The sequence below is a fragment of the Neoarius graeffei genome, chromosome 22 (genome assembly GCF_027579695.1).
Source record: "Neoarius graeffei isolate fNeoGra1 chromosome 22, fNeoGra1.pri, whole genome shotgun sequence".
NCBI lineage: Eukaryota > Metazoa > Chordata > Actinopteri > Siluriformes > Ariidae > Neoarius > Neoarius graeffei.
Window position 1 is genome coordinate 57,500,497 of NC_083590.1, and position 19,338 is coordinate 57,519,834.

Sequence of the window (19,338 nt, forward strand, 5' to 3'; positions counted from 1 at the left end):
GTACTTCTGTCTTGTCCGAGTTAATTAGAAGGAAATTCATAAGCATCCAGTGTCTAATGTCCTTTACACATTTCTCAATTTGATCAAGCTGTTGTGTCTCATCTGGCTTTGCAGAAACATACAATTGTGTGTCATCGCATAACAGTGGAAGCTGATATCATGCTTATGAATAATCTCACCTATAGGTAGCAGGTATAAAGGGGGGAAAAAAAAAAGCAGTGGGCCTAAGACAGAACCTTGTGGAACATCAAACTTGACCTTCAGTATACACAGAAAAATCACTAGGTATTTACATCAACAAACTGATAATGATTGGTTTAATAAGAGCTGAGCCAGGAGAGGGCCGTTCCCTTAACTCCCACAACGTTTTCTCATCTATCCAGGAGAATGGAATGATCAGTGGTTTCAAAGGCTGCACTAAGGTCAAGCAACACAAGCAGTGAGACACAGCCCTGATCAGATGCCAACAGTCCAGGACTCAACGTTAACTTTTGACACCTTTTGCCCTGCAGGGCAAATTGCCTCAAAAAACTTTTGCCCACCTTGAATTTCCTTTTGCCCTAAAATTTTGTGGTATTTCGGCAACTTTTCAAGTACATGGTTCAAGGCAATACTGATGTTTTCTAGGGGTATAATTGAGTTATTTCGACAAAAGTACATGTTTAAATTTTTTTTTTTACACACACTTATTTCTGCAACAGAAGAGTAAGACAAGCCCTGAAAACACGAAGCATAATTCAATATCAAATATGTAAGACTTGCGTACGGACCTGGATATACGTTTCAGCATTGATGGTGTCTTTCCAGATGTGTAAGCTGCCCATGCCACACGCACTAATGCAACTCCATACCATCAGAGATGCAGGCTTCTGAACTGAGCACTGATAACAACTTGGGTCATCCTTCTCCTCTTTAGTCCGAATGACACGGCGTCCCTGATTTCCATAAAGAACTTCAAATTTTGATTTGTCTGACCACAGAACAGTTTTCCACTTTGCCACAGTCCATTTTAAATGAGCCTTGGCCCAGAGAAGACGTCTGTGCTTCTGGATCATGTTTAGATATAGCTTCTTTGAACTATAGTAGAGTTTTAGCTGGCAACGGCGGATGGCACGGTGAATTGTGTTCACAGATAATGTTCTCTGGAAATATTCCTGAGCCCATTTTGTGATTTCTAATACAGAAGCATGCCTGTATGTGATGCAGTGCACTGTAGATGATATGTTCAAACTCTTGGCAATTTTACACTGTTGAACTCCTTTCTGATATTGCTCCACTATTTGTCGGCGCAGAATTAGGGGGATTGGTGATCCTCTTCCCATCTTTACTTCTGAGAGCCGCTACCACTCCAAGATGCTCTTTTTATACCCAGTCATGTTAATGACCTATTGCCAATTGACCTAATGAGTTGCAGGGCTCAAAATTCATATATATTTTTTTTTCACCAGCCAGCTGGACTAGTTACCTTCCAAAGTAACTAGCCAAGGTTGAGTTCCGGGAACATGGTGGAGTGAGTAGCAGCAATTTGCCCAGCTCTCCCAAGTTGGTTAAAATAAACCCACAAATAAATGTAACTCAACAGATGAAAACAAGGTATGAGAGGAAGAGAAAAGAGAAGAAGCCAGAGAATCAATAAGAAATTAAACAACTGTTTTGAACATCCCGAAATGGAAGAAATCTCCTAACACAAGGCTAGCGCGAGTGAACACGGGATGGAAGACGCAGCGGAGAAAGTAGACGGTCATGGCGAGGCGGGGACGCTCCATGCCGGGCTCGCCATAATAAGAAGTGACGTAACAGAACTCAAACAAGAGCTACGACATGAGTTTACCACACTCAAAGACAAACTGAAAAGAGAAGTGAAGGAAGAAATCAGCAACTTCTGACAAGAAATTGAACGTAGGCTCACTGAGAAAAACAGCGAACTGCAGACACAAAAGATGAACATCACAGAAGCCCTGACGCACATAGAGGAGCTGGAAGGGTGGCAGGCGGATGCGAACGACACACTGACGCAGATGCGGGAGCAGACAGGTCGGATGGAAGAGATGATCACGGACCTCGAAAGCAGATCAAGGAGAAACAATATTCGTGTCTTGGGCATCCCGGAGGGGACAGAAGCGAGCTCCGCTGCCAAATACTTGGAACAACTACTAGGCACCAAACTCCAGCTGCCAGAAGGAACTAATCTCCAGATCCAAAGAGCACACAGAGCCCTCGCCCAAAAACCGGGACCGGGAGCTGTTCCCAGGTCAATTATAGTCAACTTTCTACAGCTTGAGATGAAGGAAATGATTTTAAAGAAAGCGTGGCAGAAGAAAATACAGGTGGGTGGTAAACAAGTTTTCTTTGACCATGACTACCCTAGTGAAATCGTCCAGAAACGGAAGACACATGTGGGCATCAAAAAAGTATTAAAAGGGAATTCGTTTCCAGACATCGCTCACAAAAATACAAATTTGCTGGAATGACGGTGTGAAGGTCTACGGGAGCGCCAGAGAAGCTGCACACGACATTGAGGAAAGGGGCTACACCGTGGACATGCCAGCGGAGGACACCGGAGCTGTGACGGGAGGGGAGATGCGAGGAGCCACGGGATGGCAGCAAGTGACGGAAAGAACGGAACCGAGATACAGCGAACCGAGCGAGAGGAAACCTACAAAACTATCAGTGGAAACCGTAAAGAATGTTTTGCTTAAGAAAAGAGGTAACACCGAGGGTCAGAGAGAATATAGGTATGGACAAAGACAAGTACTAAGATAGGACAGAGGAAAAGATATGAGGAAAACCCTTAATCACAGCAAACATTATTTGAATACATCTCTGCACATTGAATGCGACTTTGTCCACAGTGTGGGTTGAAATGACTGATTCAAAGACTTAAGGGGTGTTCACACGGCAACTTTTACTCCGGTGTAGCACCGGGGCTGCCCCGGTAGAGCGTTCATATGGTACAAAGTTATACTGGTGTAGCCCTTGAAAGCTGCTTAAACCGGTGCAAATCTAACCCTGCTCGGGAGGTGGTTTAAGAAATTTACTCCGGAGTAAATGCTAGTTTGCGGGGCAGCACCGATATAAAATGGGACGTCTGAACGCTACAGGGGTAGACTCGCTACGCGTGAGGAGAGTTGATTACATACGGGCATTGCATAATTTGCATCCTGGTATTTTGAGCTTCCAAAATGCCGAATATCAACAACAGAACAGTGTTGCCAGATTGGGCGGTTTTAAGTGCATTTTGGCGGATTTGAACATATTTTGGGCTGGAAAACGTCAGCAGTATCTGGCAACCCTGGTGTCTTCATCCACGTTGTTTTCCCGGCGCTTGGTGATGCCATGGCAACCGGGAAAAAGAAGTACATTTTCACGCATGCGCATATTTCATTTCCGCATTATTACTATCGTATAGTAATAATCTCTCTTTCCTCATGTTACTATTGTGTTTTTCTTTTATCCCTGTCTTCCTGTCCTGTTTCCCCTCTGTAAGGACAGGTTGATGGTCAATTTCACTGGTAACAGTGACAATAAAGGGTTCATTCGTATAGCACGGTCGCAAAAACTGCCGTGTGACTGCAAGTAGGGCTGCACCGGTGCTAACGCGCTTCTCTCTCTAGTAAGCAGGTTTGTGACGTGTGAACGCTCCACAAAATTTACACCGGTGTAAGATATATCGCAACAAAATACATCGGTGCAACATCGATACAAATATGTGCCGTGTGAACACCCCTTTACTTAATCTGAGTTAAGAACCGACTGGGAGAGGTCAGGTAATTTTAAGTTGGACTTGTCTAGACACTAGGGACACCACAAGCTGGGTTAGCTCTGGGCCTAGGAAGGGGCCCTCTCCTAGAGATGAGGATGTCCTCTTCACCCACCAACGGGGACTTGGGGAGGGAGGAACATCCCCCTCCCCCACCTCAGGAGGAAACGGGGAGAAGTGCGACCTCAGGAGGAAACGGGGAGAACGACCCTAAATTGGTTCAATAATCGAAGTTTAACACAAACATAACATCGCGCATCAAAGATGTGACTGACTTAACATTTATAATCCTTAATTTTGTGCACTTGTCAAAAATAACATCTTATTTAAGGCAATAAAGACAAATTGATAGGCTATACATTGTATGTTTTTGCAACATAAGCAGTAGGCTAAGTTTTGTTAATTATCCACTTATGGCTTTCATGCATGTTGTCATTTTTCAATATTGATCATTAGGCTATCACACATGTTGCTTGTTAGGTTGCCTACTCTGTAAATAGTATATAAGAGGGATTTGCCGTGGTAGGTCTTATGATGCACTATGGCATATTTGGCATTGCTGGAGGATGTGGCAAATGGAAGAATTAGGAGAGAGCGAGTCTTCAGAGACTTTGGTTGGTCAATGACGATGAGTGGCTCATGAGCCGATTCAGATTGCTACGAGCTGTCCTTTTACACCTGATAGCTGAGTTGGGCCCAGCGTTGGAGAGAGGTACTACCCGCTGGAATCATGCCATCCCAGTCTCGCTGCAAGTGCTGACTTGCATCGGCCACTGGCACTTTTCAGCGAGAACTGGCTGACCGGTCTGGGATATCGCAGCCAACCTTCAGCCACATTTTGCCAGAAGTGTTAGGAGGCGGAATTGGTTTATCGCCAAACTACATCAAGTTTCCTTACACGGCGGGTGAACAGGCAAATAAAAAAGCGCAATTTGCAGCAAAGTCCGATTTCCCAAATGTGATCGGTGCTATTGACTGCGCTCATATTGCTATAAGGGCACAGAGTGAAAATAAATTTGCCTTTGTTAACAGGAAGCATTTTCATTCCCTCAATGTCCAAGTTATATGCGATGCGGACATGGTCCTCACAAATGTTGTCGCCCGGTGGCCTGGTTCAACCCATGATTCATTTATATTGAGACATAGCAGCGTTGGGCAGAGACTGGATGCTGGAGCTGTGCGCGATGGTTGGCTTCTGGGTGCGGGTGATTAATGCGTAAATCCTGAAAGTATTTGTAACCATTCTTAGACCATTTCTAAATATTCAACCCTTTACTCATTCAGTTATGTTGTATGTGACAGTGGGTATCCGCTGAAACGGTGGCTGCTCATGCCATTTATGAACCCCCAAACGCCTGAGGAGACCACTTACGACCTGCGCCACAGCCAGGCGTGCACTGTTGTGGAGCGCACCATCGGGCTCCTGAAGGGCAGATGGCATTGTCTGGATGCCACGGGGGGAGCGCTATGTTACAGACCCGAAAAGGTCTGTCGGATTGTTAGGGCCTGTGCTGTGCTGCACAATGTGGCACAGCTACAAAACGTGCCTTTGCAAGCTGAAGAGGTCAACCTTGACCTCGACCCCGATCCCTATCCCCAGGCATTCCACCCAAACGCAGGAACCGTGCGCCAGCGCGAGGAGGTGATGCGCCGCTTGTAAATAATTAGGTATGGAAACAAATGATTGATTACTTTTTAAGAAATACTTTAATGCTGGCATTTAATGCAGACAACTCATTTTTTTATTTCTTTTAACTCCCGGGTGACCTCGCGGACGGCATCCTCATGTTCCCGCTGCACCTGCAGCACTGAATCTGTTAGGATACGGGCGCTGGTGGCTGGTTTCGGCATGGATGCACATGCATTGGAGGCCGTGGACGTCCTTGGGACCGCCGCTGCTGCAGCTGACACACTGCTGGCCTCACTGGCACACCCAGCAACTGCAAGAGAATTTTTTTGTTAATAAAATACTTTTTCTGGACGAAGACTCATTTCAATTAATTTCACACCCATTTCAAACAAGGGGGGCACATGTGCAATGTGAGGTGGTTCCTTGATACACAACCAAAAAAAAATTACATACCCGAGTTCTCGGCTGGTTCATGTGGCCCAGCATCGGTGTCGCCCTCCTCCTCACGCACAACTCCACTCAGGAGGGTTTCCCCTATAATGCCAGCCAGTTTTTGATCCAGTGGGGTGAGCTCCGGCTCCCCCTTCCCCCCGCCCGTTGCACGGACGCTTTGGCGGTGTGCCTTGATCCTCTTCTTGGCGTCCACCTTTATGTCGGGCCATTTTTTTTTTTTTTTTTATCTTCTGCCATCGTTCGGCCTTGTGAAGCTACAGAATTGAACGCATCGGCCACATGCTGCCATTCACACGTTTTTTTTTTCGTGTTTGTAACTCCCGTACTATGGCCTCCAAACAAAACGGCTCGACGCTGCTCCACTTCATCTACTAGCACTTCAACTTCACAGTCGGTGAAGTTGCGCTTCTTTGTCTTTCCTTCTGTTTTGGGCATGTTGTCCACAGATATCAATGTTCATTAAGGGCATTTTGCTGAATATTTATAGGCAATTGTGGGTGTGTCTTGAGGTATGCACAGGTGCCGCAAATTTAGAGTGGATTGTGATTTATAAAGGGAAATTGGCGTGGAACGTGCGTGCGCACGGTTTTATAAATCAGAATATTTCTGTGCGCACGCACATTCTGAGTTTCGTGCGCACGCCGCCATCTGGCGTAAATCCTGCGCAAAGTTTAAAAAATGAGGCCTCAGGTGTGGCTGATTGGTGATAACAGCTTCATATGTCTGCCTCCTGCTGTGAAAAGAAAAAGAAGAAAGAAATCACATCTTTATTCATCACACACTTGTAAAATTCCTCTCTGCATTTAACCCATCTGAAGCAGTGAACACACACCTGCACACACATGTGAGCAATGAGCACAGGCACATACCCAGAGCAGTGGGCAGCCATGCTAACAGCGCCCGGGGAGCAGTTGGGAGTTAGGTGCCTCGCTCAAGGGCACCTCAGCTAAAGGCCGTCCCATATTAACCTCTCTGCATGTCTTTGAATTGTGGGGGAAGCCCACCAGACACAGGGAGAACATGCAAACTCCGCACAGAAAGGCCCCCGCCGGCCGCTGGGCTCGAACCTGGAACCTTCTTGCTGTGAGATAGTGCTCACCACTTACACCACCGTGCTGCCCAATCTGTACTCCAGTTTACCATCTTGTAGGGGTGTGATGGTACATATATTTGTACCGGACGATTTGCGGTACGATGCAGATGTGTACCAAATGCAATCTTTAAACAGTAATTAAATTAATTTAACTGTAATGCATAACATGAATTCAATACGTTTGAATTTCTTCATACTAACTGTCCAGGTTATGTTATGCCGAGATAATCATTATAAATAACCACGACACCGCCTCTTCTGCCAGTTAGGTGAGGCTGGTGTATATAGTAACTGTAACCAGGAGGACGAGTTTCATTTAATGCATGGTTTAATCCATGTTTCTCTTAAGCACAGTCCATTAAACTTCTGATCAGTAATAAGTTCATTAACAATTAGTGCTTTAAATGCAAGAGATCTCATATTTAGTAGTCCTACCTTTAGATCAAAGGTGCTGGCAGTGGCTGTACAGTCAGTATGATGCAATTTTATATTATCTAAGTTACGAGAACAACCTCTGAGTATTACTACTAGTTTTTCGTTTAGCTTGGGAAACACAGTCTCTCTATATAGTGGACCCTGAGTGATGACTCTGTGCAGCTAGCAGACAGTCAGTTTAGCCTGTTTGTCTACTCCCTGGCCTTGGCTCTGGATTGTCACAGATTAACTAGGCCTCTACTGAGAATATGAGCTACGCTGTGAGAAATGAGAGCAGCACCTTCCCGAGTGGGATGAATACCGTCCTGCCCGAACAGATTTGTTGTTTGATCTTTAGTTGTGTGAGGACATGAAAACCGAGATATCCAGGGATGGAGGGACGTCAGAAGTCCGTGTGAAGAAAGAGGAGACGCTGGAGCTGAAAATCTACAACCATGGAGATGACTTCGATAATCCACCTGAAGGTCTCTCTGTCAAAGTGGAAGATCCTGACAATAAAGACTACCTTTGTAAGACATCAGGCCACTCTGGTGCTCGGTAACACTCACTGTTTATTCTACCCTCCACACTGTCTGGTTAACTAAAAGTGCAATACAGTACATTTGGGATGCAGCCTCAGTCTCTGATAATTTAATCAACAAATTGAACTTGATATTTTTATTGATAAAGTATGAACCTTGTTTATAGAGTGTAAAATATGGTAGCAAGGAGTGAGAGAAACTAAAGAATTTATTTATTTAGAATAGAATGCCTTTATTGTCGCTGCACAAATGTACAACGAAATTTAGTTCATCATAGGAGAGCAAAGCCACTGCGTACATGCGTGCCGCCACTCTTGGGCACTTCAGCCCAAGGCCATCCCATGTTAACCTAACTGCATGTCTTTGAACCGTGAGGGAAGCCGGAGCACCTGGAGGAAACCAACGCAGACACGGGAGAACATACAAACTCTACACAGAAAGGTCCCCCACCAGCCGCTGGGCTTGATCCCAGAACCTTCTTGCTGTGAGGCGACAGTGCTAACCACTACACCATGCTGCCCATTTATTTCCTGAAAATATATTCGTCGTTATAAACCAATGATGTTAACCTGAACCAAATAAGTATGGAATATCACACCATGGGTCATGCTGTTAGATAAAAATCTATGCCGGGTGATTTATTTTCATATAACAGCACAGCCCAAAGCGTATTATTCACCTCATACTGCACTGATTTGCCTACGATTATCATTTTTAATTTATTAATGAATGACACATTGCATGTTTTATTTTTCTGTTTGCATTTAATGTTACAGAATGTCTGCCATTCTCTCCAGCCACTCATGTGTTTTCTTCTGAGCCAAAAAAAAATGCAAGTGGTTGTGTGACTGAGAAACCAGAAAGCACAAACTCCTCTGTCCTGAAGACTTTCCCATCATGGGGAAACTTAATGACTGATACCTGGATCTCCTCCCATAAACGTTAAATAAACATGTCCTTATGTCTTCACCACATTAAAAGATTATAGTTGGGTTTTTTTTCTTCCACCCATTTTTCTCTCCAATGTGGTCACCTGCTAGTATCCACGTACTTGCCAAGTCTCTCTAACCATGTGAGTGAAGGCTAACACGTGATTCCTCCAAGACATGTAAAGCCATCAAATGCCTTGTAACAAGTCCATGATGTGGATTGAGTACAGAAGCACGGCAGGCGGGAGATGATATTTTTTGGCTTTTCAGCTTCACAATCACTCGATTTTAGGACACGGACACGCGTGCACGCAGTTCTGTTCTGGTCCAGGGAGCTCTCTTCTCTTTGCTCTCCTCCTCCTTTTCTATCCTCCACTGTCACTGCAACACGCACAACATTAATGGACAATAGGTGTAATGACTTGGCCCCGCCCTCCATTCACAAACTGACACTTGGCCATGCCCTCACTGCCACATACCCCCGCCCAACTCACTGGAGCCGTCCAGACTGCTGCGTACTCCTCCCCCCCCCATGGGACAGGAATTCCGGCACCACCATCTGCACCCCTGGCCTGTGGAGCACCTCAAATTTAAACGGCTGGAGGGCGAGATACCGACAGGTGATCTGCGCATTGGCATCCTTCATGTGGTGGAGCCACTGGAGGGGTATGTGGTCCGAACAGAGGGTGAGAGGGTGCCCCAGCAGGTAGTATCAGAGAGTGAGGACTGCACACTTGATGGCCAAGCACTACTTTTCGATGGTGCTGGACTTAATTTCATGCATTGAGATTTTGCGGCTGATGTACAGCACGGGATGTTCCTCGCTCTCCATCTTCTGGAACAAAATGGCCCCCAGCCCTCTGTCTGACGTATCCATCTGCAAAATAAAGGGGAGAGAGAAGTTAGGGGAGTGTAGAAATGCCCCCCTCTCCAAACACACACACTGTGTGCAGCTTTTACCTTTAGTGAAAACCTGTTGACTGCTCTGTCCACTGGACTGGATCTGGTGCTCCGTTTTTAGTGAGATCAGTCAGTGGGCTGGTGACATCCGAATAATTAGCTATGAACCTACGATAGTAGCCAGCCATCCCCGGAACTGTCTCACCCCCTTTTTGGTCTTTGGGTTTCGGGCAGGCTGCAGTCTTGTCAATTTGGGGACGCATCTGCCCATGACCCAAGTGGAAACCCAGATACCGTACTTCCACCCACCCAATTACACACTTTTTCAGGTTAGCTGTGAGATCTGCACGCCTCAGTAACTCTAGGACCGCCCTAAGGTGTTTTGAGGTGCTGCAGCCAATCGTTGCTATAAGTATTGATGTCACTGAGGGAAGCTGATGCAGAGGGAGCGTGGGGGCAGAGGATCTTGTCCATGAGTTGCTGGAATGTAGCGAGTGCCCCAAATAACCCAAAAGGAAACGAGACAAATTGGTGTAATCCAGACAGTGTAGAAAAGGCCGTTTTCTCTCAGGATAGAGGAGTCAAGTGGGTCTGCCAATATCCCTTTGTTAAATCCATGGGTGCAAGTTTTCTGGCCGGACGCTCCGGTTTTTCGGTTCTGAAAAAGTCTTATGTCATCTCATTATCTCTAGCCGCTTTATCCTGTTCTACAGTGTCGCAGGCAAGCTGGAGCCTATCCCAGCTGACTACGGGCGAAAGGCGGGGTACACCCTGGACAAGTCGCCAGGTCATCACAGGGCTGACACACAGACAACCATTCACATTCACACTTGCGGTCAATTTAGAGTCACCAGTTAACCTAACCTGCATGTCTTTGGACTGTGGGGGAAACCAGAGCACCCGGAGGAAAGCCACGGGGAGAACATGCAAACTCCGCACAGAAGGGCCCTCGTCAGCCATGGGGCTTGACCTTCTTGCTGTGAGGCGACAGCGCTAACCACTGCACCACCGTGCCGCCCTCTGAAAAAGTCATTTTTCCAAATCGTGTAAATCCGTTACAATTTTCGGAGGGGGGGGTGGCCCTCTCACTGTCTCACACTCATAGGGCCAATGATTTTCCGCGATCACAGAAAACGGACGGAAATTACGGAATTTTTATCGTGTAACATTGCTCGCGTGTCAAAGTGTAACTGCCACAGAAGGCTTCTGCGTAACTGCCGCTAACGCCCAAGCAGACATGCCTTTCCGGTCAAGGCAGCTTTGTCGGTGATTGTGATTGGCTTGTAGCACACTTAGCTAGCCAATGAGCTGCTTGTTTACAGATTCTCTCCCCACGTTGCAACCAGAATGGCGACCGCGAAAAAGAAACGAATGCATCTGGTGGCCAAGGACACCATATGGTTACCAGTGGCGAGTGTGGACGTTGAGCGCTCCTTTTCCATGTATAAACCTCTTCTAAATGACAGAAGATTCAGTCTCATAGAGACCAACACTAAACAACTTATGATTCTCTATCGTAATGGCAATATCGAGCAGCATTTCTAGGTACTCAGAGTGCTCAATGATTGATCTGCAAGGAATATTCAGGACTGTCATTACAATCAAAGTTAAACTATTTTGGTCTGTTTGAGAGTGTGTTCTGTTAGGAAACATTTGTTTCATGAGTTTGTGGTGTACTAAAAAAAGATGGATATAGAGTAATATTTTTAAACAGTCAGTTATGAGTATTGTCATTACAGGCTCAGCAAGTATTACTGAATATTAACATCCCTATTCATTTATCAGTACTCTCAATATTATATTGAGATTAGATATGCTATTATATTGCGCATATATATATATATATATATATATATATATATATATATATATATATATATATATAAAATGAGAGATGGGTTTTTAGTGAACGGTGATCCTAGTTTCTTGGTTTATCTGTTATCAGTATGTCAAGTAAAATATTTTGAGTTGTCTCAATCTGTGATCCCACTTCAATTTTTTTTATTCATGCAATTTATCAGTTTACTGTCAGTGTAATTGTTTTATATATATATTTTTCATGAATGACTTCATCATGCAAAGGACCATTTGTGTCTAGAGATGCAATACATTGAAACCCAAGTAAAGTTATGCCAGCCAGAATTACTAAATTGGAGCCAACCAGAACAATTTTGAACTGAAATTGTGAAACGGAATTGAAACGGAATTTATCATTGTCCGAAACGGAAAAAGACAGATTTTGAAACGGAAAATCATTGGCTCTACTCTCAGCGTATTATCGGGTTACCGCGGTACAGTCTCTGCACGAGACGAATCTTTTCATCTCATCTTCGCCACAAACCTCATTCAATTTATACGCCGCTCACCGACAAGCAGTCCTGACTAGCCCGTTGTTTCATGGTGTTATACATGTGATATCATGTTTCACGCACATAGCACGTTGTTCAACCAAATCAACACAGCTATTCCAGTGTATATATTGTAAAAAAGGTATCCCAGCAGAAGCATGTTAAAAATGGTTGTTTCAACATTTAAATTAGTAGTTGCGAGATGTTTTGAAATATCAAGCCTTGTACTTGAAAGATTATTTCAGATGAATTGATAAAATGTATTAATCAGTCCCCCCAAGATTTCACGGGCCTTTTTTGTGATTGTTGCGGGCTAAAATGTCTGTTTCGGGGGGTTTTCCAAAAAATTGTGATGAAAGTTGCGGTGTTTTTTAGGTTTTTGTTGCGATTACATTGCGGGAGGAAGTGAAAGTTGCGAGAAATTGTTGCGATTTTCTCTTATGATTAAAATTGAGTATGTTAAATATTAAGTTATTACTGAAAAACTATTGATTTAAAAAAACAAAGACACTGAGAAATGGTCCTATAAACAACTTTACCAATATAAAAGATTACCAGGACTACATAAATGCAGAAAAATAGGCTTTATTTATCCAAATGCACCTGTTGGTTCAAAAGTTAAAGTGCATAGAACCTCACAGCACAACATGAAGTCACCTTAAAATATAATATAAATGCCTCAACTTTCATGTAAGAAAAAACATACAAACTATTAATGCTAGTACTGTGTGCAGGCAGTCTCTCCTGAAGACTAAATTAAACAATAATTATAACCTGATAAAATAAATGGCTCAGGCTTCATCGAAGAAAAAAACAATTGGATCACAATCTCACAATATGATGCTGAAGCTGCCTAAACAATGGAAAATAAAATACCTTTTTGGCAAAAATATTGGCATCCATTAATTTCTTGTATTAAGTAAAAATAAAGTGCACACAGTCCTTCACTGTAAACATAACACTTTCAGTAACAGAATTTAACCCTATATAAACACTGATTCGCACATGCTGCTTCTCTTGAACATGTACACGGAAGTAAGGCGGAAGGTAGTTTGTCAACGTCACCTCAAGACGACGCCAACGATTGGTCAAATTTGCGGGAAAGTTGCAGTGATTGGATATAATTGCAACACCGCCCTGAATTTGCGGGGATTGGTTGAATTTGCGTTGAAGTTGAAAGTCGCAACATCGCGAAATCCTGGAGGGTCTGATTAAACATTTGATGTGCATATGCAAATCATATAACAATATTATAAATGTTTGCATGAGAGACAACCATTTTAACTTGTAATTTAATTTTTTTTCCAAGCCCTAAGGGGGGGGGGGCTCACCTCCCTTTGTAACCCCCCCTGCATGGCTGCACCATGCACGTCTGACCTTGTCAGACTTCTCAGGTTTTTGAAAATTTTATACTTGCACCCATGGAGGTGGTCTCCACAAGGGACCGGAGCAGTTTGAATCGTTATTTTTGTTTTTACTTCTGGCCCTAGCTCTGCCTTCTCCGGAACTGCCAACGGCAATGCAACAAGGACCTCCTTGTTCCAATGTTTTAACAGATTGAGATGGTATATTTGCAGTACCCCACCCTTATCCGCTTGCCTCACCTCACAGTCAATGTCCCTGACTGGCCATGTGACCTCAAAGGACACTTGCCACTTGGCAATTTGGAGCTCAACGTGGGTAATAACACACATGCCTTGTCTCCTGGTATGAAATTTCTAAGGCGCGTGCCCCTGTTGTACAGCCGGACATAATGTTCTTGTGCCTGCTGTAAATTCCCTTGGGTTGTGTGTGTGAGGATGTGGAGTTTTGTGCGCAGGCCGAGAGCATATTGAATTTTGTTTTTACTAGGTGAAGGTCCCTCCTCCCAATTTTCTTGCAGCGCACCCAAAATGCCATGAGGCTTACGCCCATATAATAATTCAAATGATGAAAATCCCGTGGAAGCTTGCGGGACCTCTCGTACTGCAAATAACAGTGGCTCGAGCCATTTATCCCAATTATGTGCATCTTCACTGACAAATTTCCGAATTAAGTTTTTGAGTGTCTGGTTGAATCGTTCCACTAAGCCATCTGTTTGTGGGTGATAGACGCTGGTGTGGATAGATTTAATTCCCAATAACCCATACAGTTCGTGCAGTGTGGCTCTGAGACTGCTTCCCCAGTCAACGCCACACCAGGATCTCCCCGTGATGTACTATTGCAGGACCCACCCTTTACTATGTGTTCCATTAAGCCTTTGAATCCCAACCAATCAGTTCCCAAAATCAGCGGGTGGGTGAGACGAGGATTAACCAACACCTTTCTTCTATGCTTTTCTCCCCTAAATAGAATGTGGACGGACACTAATGAGTAGTTGTGAATATCCCTGTGCACGCAGAACCCCCACCACTTGCCCAATGCCTCCCCTTGCATCAGCCTTTGTTTGATTGAGGTCTGATTACTGCCGGAATCCACCAATGTGTGATATGTACTGTATCCCCTTGAACACTTACCGGTATACGATGCGCTCCAGCCCGATGGTCTCTGGCGTGTCGGGGATCCGGACCACAGCTCCCACCTCCATTGCGGAACACTGACTCTGGAGATGTCTGGGCTCCCCACAGTGCCAGCACAGTAATCCAGGCTTCCCCTCTGCACCGGCGTAAAAGGCATCACTCACCTTGGGGGGTCCGACATGGAAGGGGAAGATGGGCCTCCACCTCCTTGTTGGGGGAAGGGGAGAGGAGAGAGAAAAAGGGAAGAGGTGACTCATACGCCTGCCGTCGGAACTGCCTCCAGATGGTCCTTCGCCAGCTTGATGGCTTGATCCAGCAACACCGGGTGATGACACTGGACCCACTCCGCCATTCCTTTCAGAAGTTGCACAATGAACTGTTCCAGTGTCACCAGGTCGATGATCCCCTCTGCGTCGCGGTCATCTGCCCTTTGCCATCACCGGCAGGCATCCCGGAGCTGTTGGCCAAATGCAAATGGCCGGCCAGCCTCCTCTCATGTCAGTGTCCAGAAGCACTGGCAATGTTCCGGGGAGCGGCCAACTTACTGCATGTCAGCTTATATTAGTAGGCTGTAGGTGGCGAGCTGTGCCTCTCCAATCAGTAGCAGAAGTAGGCACGCCATGCGCTACTTGACCGGCCACCCTCACGCTTTGGCCTCTTGCTCAAAGAGTGCTGTAAAGGCTTCCAGATTGTCGTGAGGGTGATGTAGGGAGGGTCTGTTGTGGTGGCGGTCGAGGACCCTGCCAATGCGAGCAAGTGCCAGAACGCCTGGTGATCTTCCTGCTGGGCTAGCATCAAGACTTTGAAGCATTGTTCTTGCTTTTTCCGTAGAGCAATCACTGCTTGATGCTTGTTCTGCTGGGCAGTAGCGAGGGCATGGATGAGATCTTTGAATGGCGAGGACTCCATGTGGTGGTTCCCTTCCGTACTTCTGGGTTTCAGCACCACTGTAACAAGTCCCTGATGTGGGTGGAGTATAGAAGCACGGCAGGTGGGAGATATTCACACACTTATTTTGGCTTTTCAGCTTCACACTCGCTTGATTTTAGGACACACACACACACACACACACACACACACACACACACACACACACACAGTTGTTTTCTGGTCCAGGGAGCTTTCTTCTCTTTGCTCTTCCCCTCCTTTTCTATCCTCCATCATTACTGCAATGCGTGCATGCATGCATGCACGCACGCAGAAAACATTATTTGACAACAGGTATATTGACTTTGCCACTCACCTTCCCCAGCCCCGCCCTCCATTCACAAACTGACACTTGGCCACACCCCCGCTGCCATACTCCTCTTTTCCAAATGCAGCCCATGCTGTGTCACAGGATAGCAAAACACACCTGGAGGAAAGTGCTATGTGCTCTCTTCCCCACATGCATGAGCTCACAGACGACCCCAACCGGCTGTGATTTAATAGAGGCCAAAGAGTATGCCCTTCAGCATGACCCTGGAATGGGATGTTTAATAAGCACAAATGGGTGTGAGAGACAGGAGTCCAAATATTTGTGTATGGATTTAGGGCCGTCAGTGGTGCAACTCCAGGGTCTTGGATTCAATTCTAAGCTCGGGTTGCTGTCTGTGTGAAGTTTTACAAGTTCTCACCCACGCTGACGGGAGTTCCTCTGGGTCCACTGCTTTCTTCTTCAGCAAATAGGTTATGCTTAAAATTGTCACCAAGTGATTTTTTTTCTTTTAATTAAATCTGAATCCGAGATGTATGGCATTGGGGAAAAATGCTTAGATTGAGAAATGCCAGAATTGTTAGCAAGCTCAAATAGAGAGGTGCGTTGGACTATTTATTTACTTACTGTGTAGACAGTTAATTTTGTTTGTACGTGCATGTGATTTCATAACAAATTTGGAATATTCTGTTTCCCAGAAGATAAGCAAACAAGTAACCGAATTTAAAATGAGCATGAGCTTGACCAGGCAAGTCCTAAGAATACTGCAAATACATCATACAGTGCCACAGTCATGTTAATGAACATTGTTTTATTTTGCCCTGCAAGGTTCATACCTGACCTCTTGTTTACTCCCACAAGGAAGTAAAAAAAATTCTTACTTGTTTGCCTTATCATCCTGTGTGATCTCAGTCCTGATGGACACCTCTCATCTCAACTGTTCAGTAAACCTTACTGGCAAGCTTTCTTTGAATAATCTTTATACAGTACTCACATAGTGTATATGGTCTTAGATATACACACACATTTGGGCCTCATTTCTTTCTGTTGTGTTTTCTCTACTCCCAGACTGCGAAGTTTGCAAATCCTTCTTCCTCAACAAATGTGAGATTCATGGACCGCCCCTCTTCATCCCAGATACTCTTGTTCCTATGGGAGTCCCTGACCGAGCCAGACAAACTCTTCCACCTGGGCTAGAAATCCAGAAGTCTAGTATCCCTGATGCAGGCCTGGGAGTGTTTAATAAGGGGGGTACTGTTCCAGTAGGTGCACCCTTCGGACCCTACCAGGGAGAGTTGGTAAACGGAGAGGAAGCCGGGAACAGTGGAGACTCCTTGGTTGTGAGTTTGTCATCAATTTATTGTAAAGATTGTATATATTTAAGTAAGAAAATATGATGACTAGATGAAGGTATCTCCAATTAATATCAGTTTCTTTTTGTCAGTGATATGTGGAGTAGTGGTGTAAATCACAAATTTGATCACAATGCGATCCTACATCAGTTCTTTTTGCCAGTGTGGTGGAAATTCACCTGTTAATAATAGAAATACTAGTAACACCTGAATAATGGTCAAGCAAATATTTCTTTATTGTATAATTTATCTCTCTGGGGTTGAGAGCTTCGTCGGCAAAGCTCAGCAGGTTTAGAATGACTAGGTCATGTATTTAGATAAATATTTTAGAATTTATCATACAACCATTGCAAAAATATTGACAAACTTTATAAGTATAAAGGAGAAAAGTGGCAAACTTGCATCAAAAAAAAAAACTCAAGGCTCACCTTCAAGGAATCCACATGGACAGCTGGCATTGCGAACAGATCATCCTCCCACCTGACATGCCACCAATACCTTCCCCTGGACGTCAGCTAGACATCAGCCCTCCCAAGTGGAGTGAGGTAGTAATAACTGTATAGTGGAAGTTCATTATGTCTGTCTATTATAGATATTTTAAGTTCGTTTCTTGTCTATGAAACGAACTTAAAATATCTAGTAACAACTGTACGTCGGTCAAGAGCTGCATCGTCCTCTGGGCCCAACGGAGTACCATACAGGCTTTACAAGAATGCTCCAAGATGTTTTACAGTCCCTGTAGAGACTGATGAGGGTGGTTGTGGCAGAAACAAGCAATACCCACAGCCTGGAGGAGGGCAGGGGGTGTCCTAATTCCAAAGCGAAAGGATTCTGCTATCATCAACCAGTTCTGCCACATCAGTCTTTTGAACATTTGAAGGGAAGGTTTTCTTCAGCATTTTGGCTCACAGGCTGACCGCCTACCTTGAGAAGAACTACTACATCGACATGTCTGTTTAGAAGGCGGGGATCCCAGGCTTCTCAGGGTGTTTTGGAGCATGCAAACATGATCTGGCATCAAATCCAAGCTGCAAAAAAGATGGAAGAGACCTCCATGTTGTGTTCCTGGACCTCGTCACTGCCTTTGGCTTAGTCCCTCACAATCTCCTTTGGTCTGCTTTCAGTTACTTCAGTGTCCCAGAGCCCATCACAGCCCTAGTCAAATCCTATTTCCAGGGCATACAGCTTTGCCTTACAACTGATGAATTCACTACAGCATGGCAGTGTCTGGAAATTGGCCTCATGGCAGGATGCACCATCTCCTTGCTGGCTTTCACCATGGCCATGGAGGTCATCATCCGGGCCTCTCGGTAGGTGGTAGGAGGAGAGCAGCTCAAACCTGGTCTCCGACTCCCTCCTATCAGGGCATACATGGATGATATGACCATACTTACAACAAGCAAGCCCTGCAGTAGGCGACTACTGAAGAAGCTCCAAGAGAACATTGAGTGGGCTAGAATGAAAATAAATCCAAGCAAGTCCAGGAGCATATCAGTCGTCAGAGGGAAGCTGTTCGAGCAACGCTTTTACATTGGTGAGGAGCCCATACCATACAGGTGGCAAAGAAACCTGTTAAGAGCCTTGGACGCTGGTACGACGCAACCCTCAAAGATATAGCCCAAGCAGACCAGATTAGGTAGGATACCATCAGTGGCCTGGAGAGCATTGACAGGTCCTTCCTACTGGGCAGGTTGAAGCTCTGGTGCTTTCAGTTCTGTCTCCTCCCCTGGCTGTTGTGGCCCTTGACCATCTATGAGATCCCACTCTCCAAGGTTGAGAAACTGGAGAGGCTGGTTAGTTCATTCGCGAAAAAATGGCTTGGTCTCCCCAGGCACATTACCAGCACAGGCCTGTATGGGAAAGGTATTCTTGAACTTCCAGTGTCCACTCTAAGAGAGGAATACAAGTGCTCCAAAGTTAGGCTGGAAATGACAGACAGAATCCCATGATCCTTATGTTGCCTGAACAGCTCCTATTCTGGAAACTGGAAGAAAGTGGACCCCTTCATTAGCTACGCAGCAGGCAAAGCCATCCCTTAAGCATCAGGATATCATTGGTCATATGCAGCAAGGGAGAGGAGGCCTTGAGCTTGGAGAAAGCAATATCTCCTGGCACAAAGCAACACCATCACAGCACCGAGGTCTTGTAGTTGAGGAGGTATGCTACCAAGAACAGGCAATGAGGTGCACAAAGGCTGCTTCTCAAGCAAAGCAGGGGCAGTGGA

At 45.2% G+C, this 19,338-nt stretch overlaps 1 protein-coding gene across 9 annotated transcripts in view; it reads left to right on the forward strand.

The window, feature by feature from the left end:
* The window catches only part of LOC132870977 (zinc finger protein 345-like), a 141,729-nt gene that overhangs the window by 21,931 nt on the left and 100,460 nt on the right, over positions 1-19,338 (forward strand). For 3 of the 9 annotated variants that reach the window (XM_060905025.1, XM_060905034.1, XM_060905027.1), the window contains one exon: positions 16,831-17,102. The exons of 4 other annotated variants lie outside the window; for them this stretch is intronic. In XM_060905025.1, the coding sequence (XP_060761008.1) occupies positions 16,831-17,102 (272 nt within the window). Of the gene's footprint in view, positions 1-15,475; positions 15,559-16,830; positions 17,103-19,338 lie in introns of those variants that run through there. 2 more of the 9 variants (XM_060905026.1, XM_060905030.1) reach the window with 2 other exon arrangements.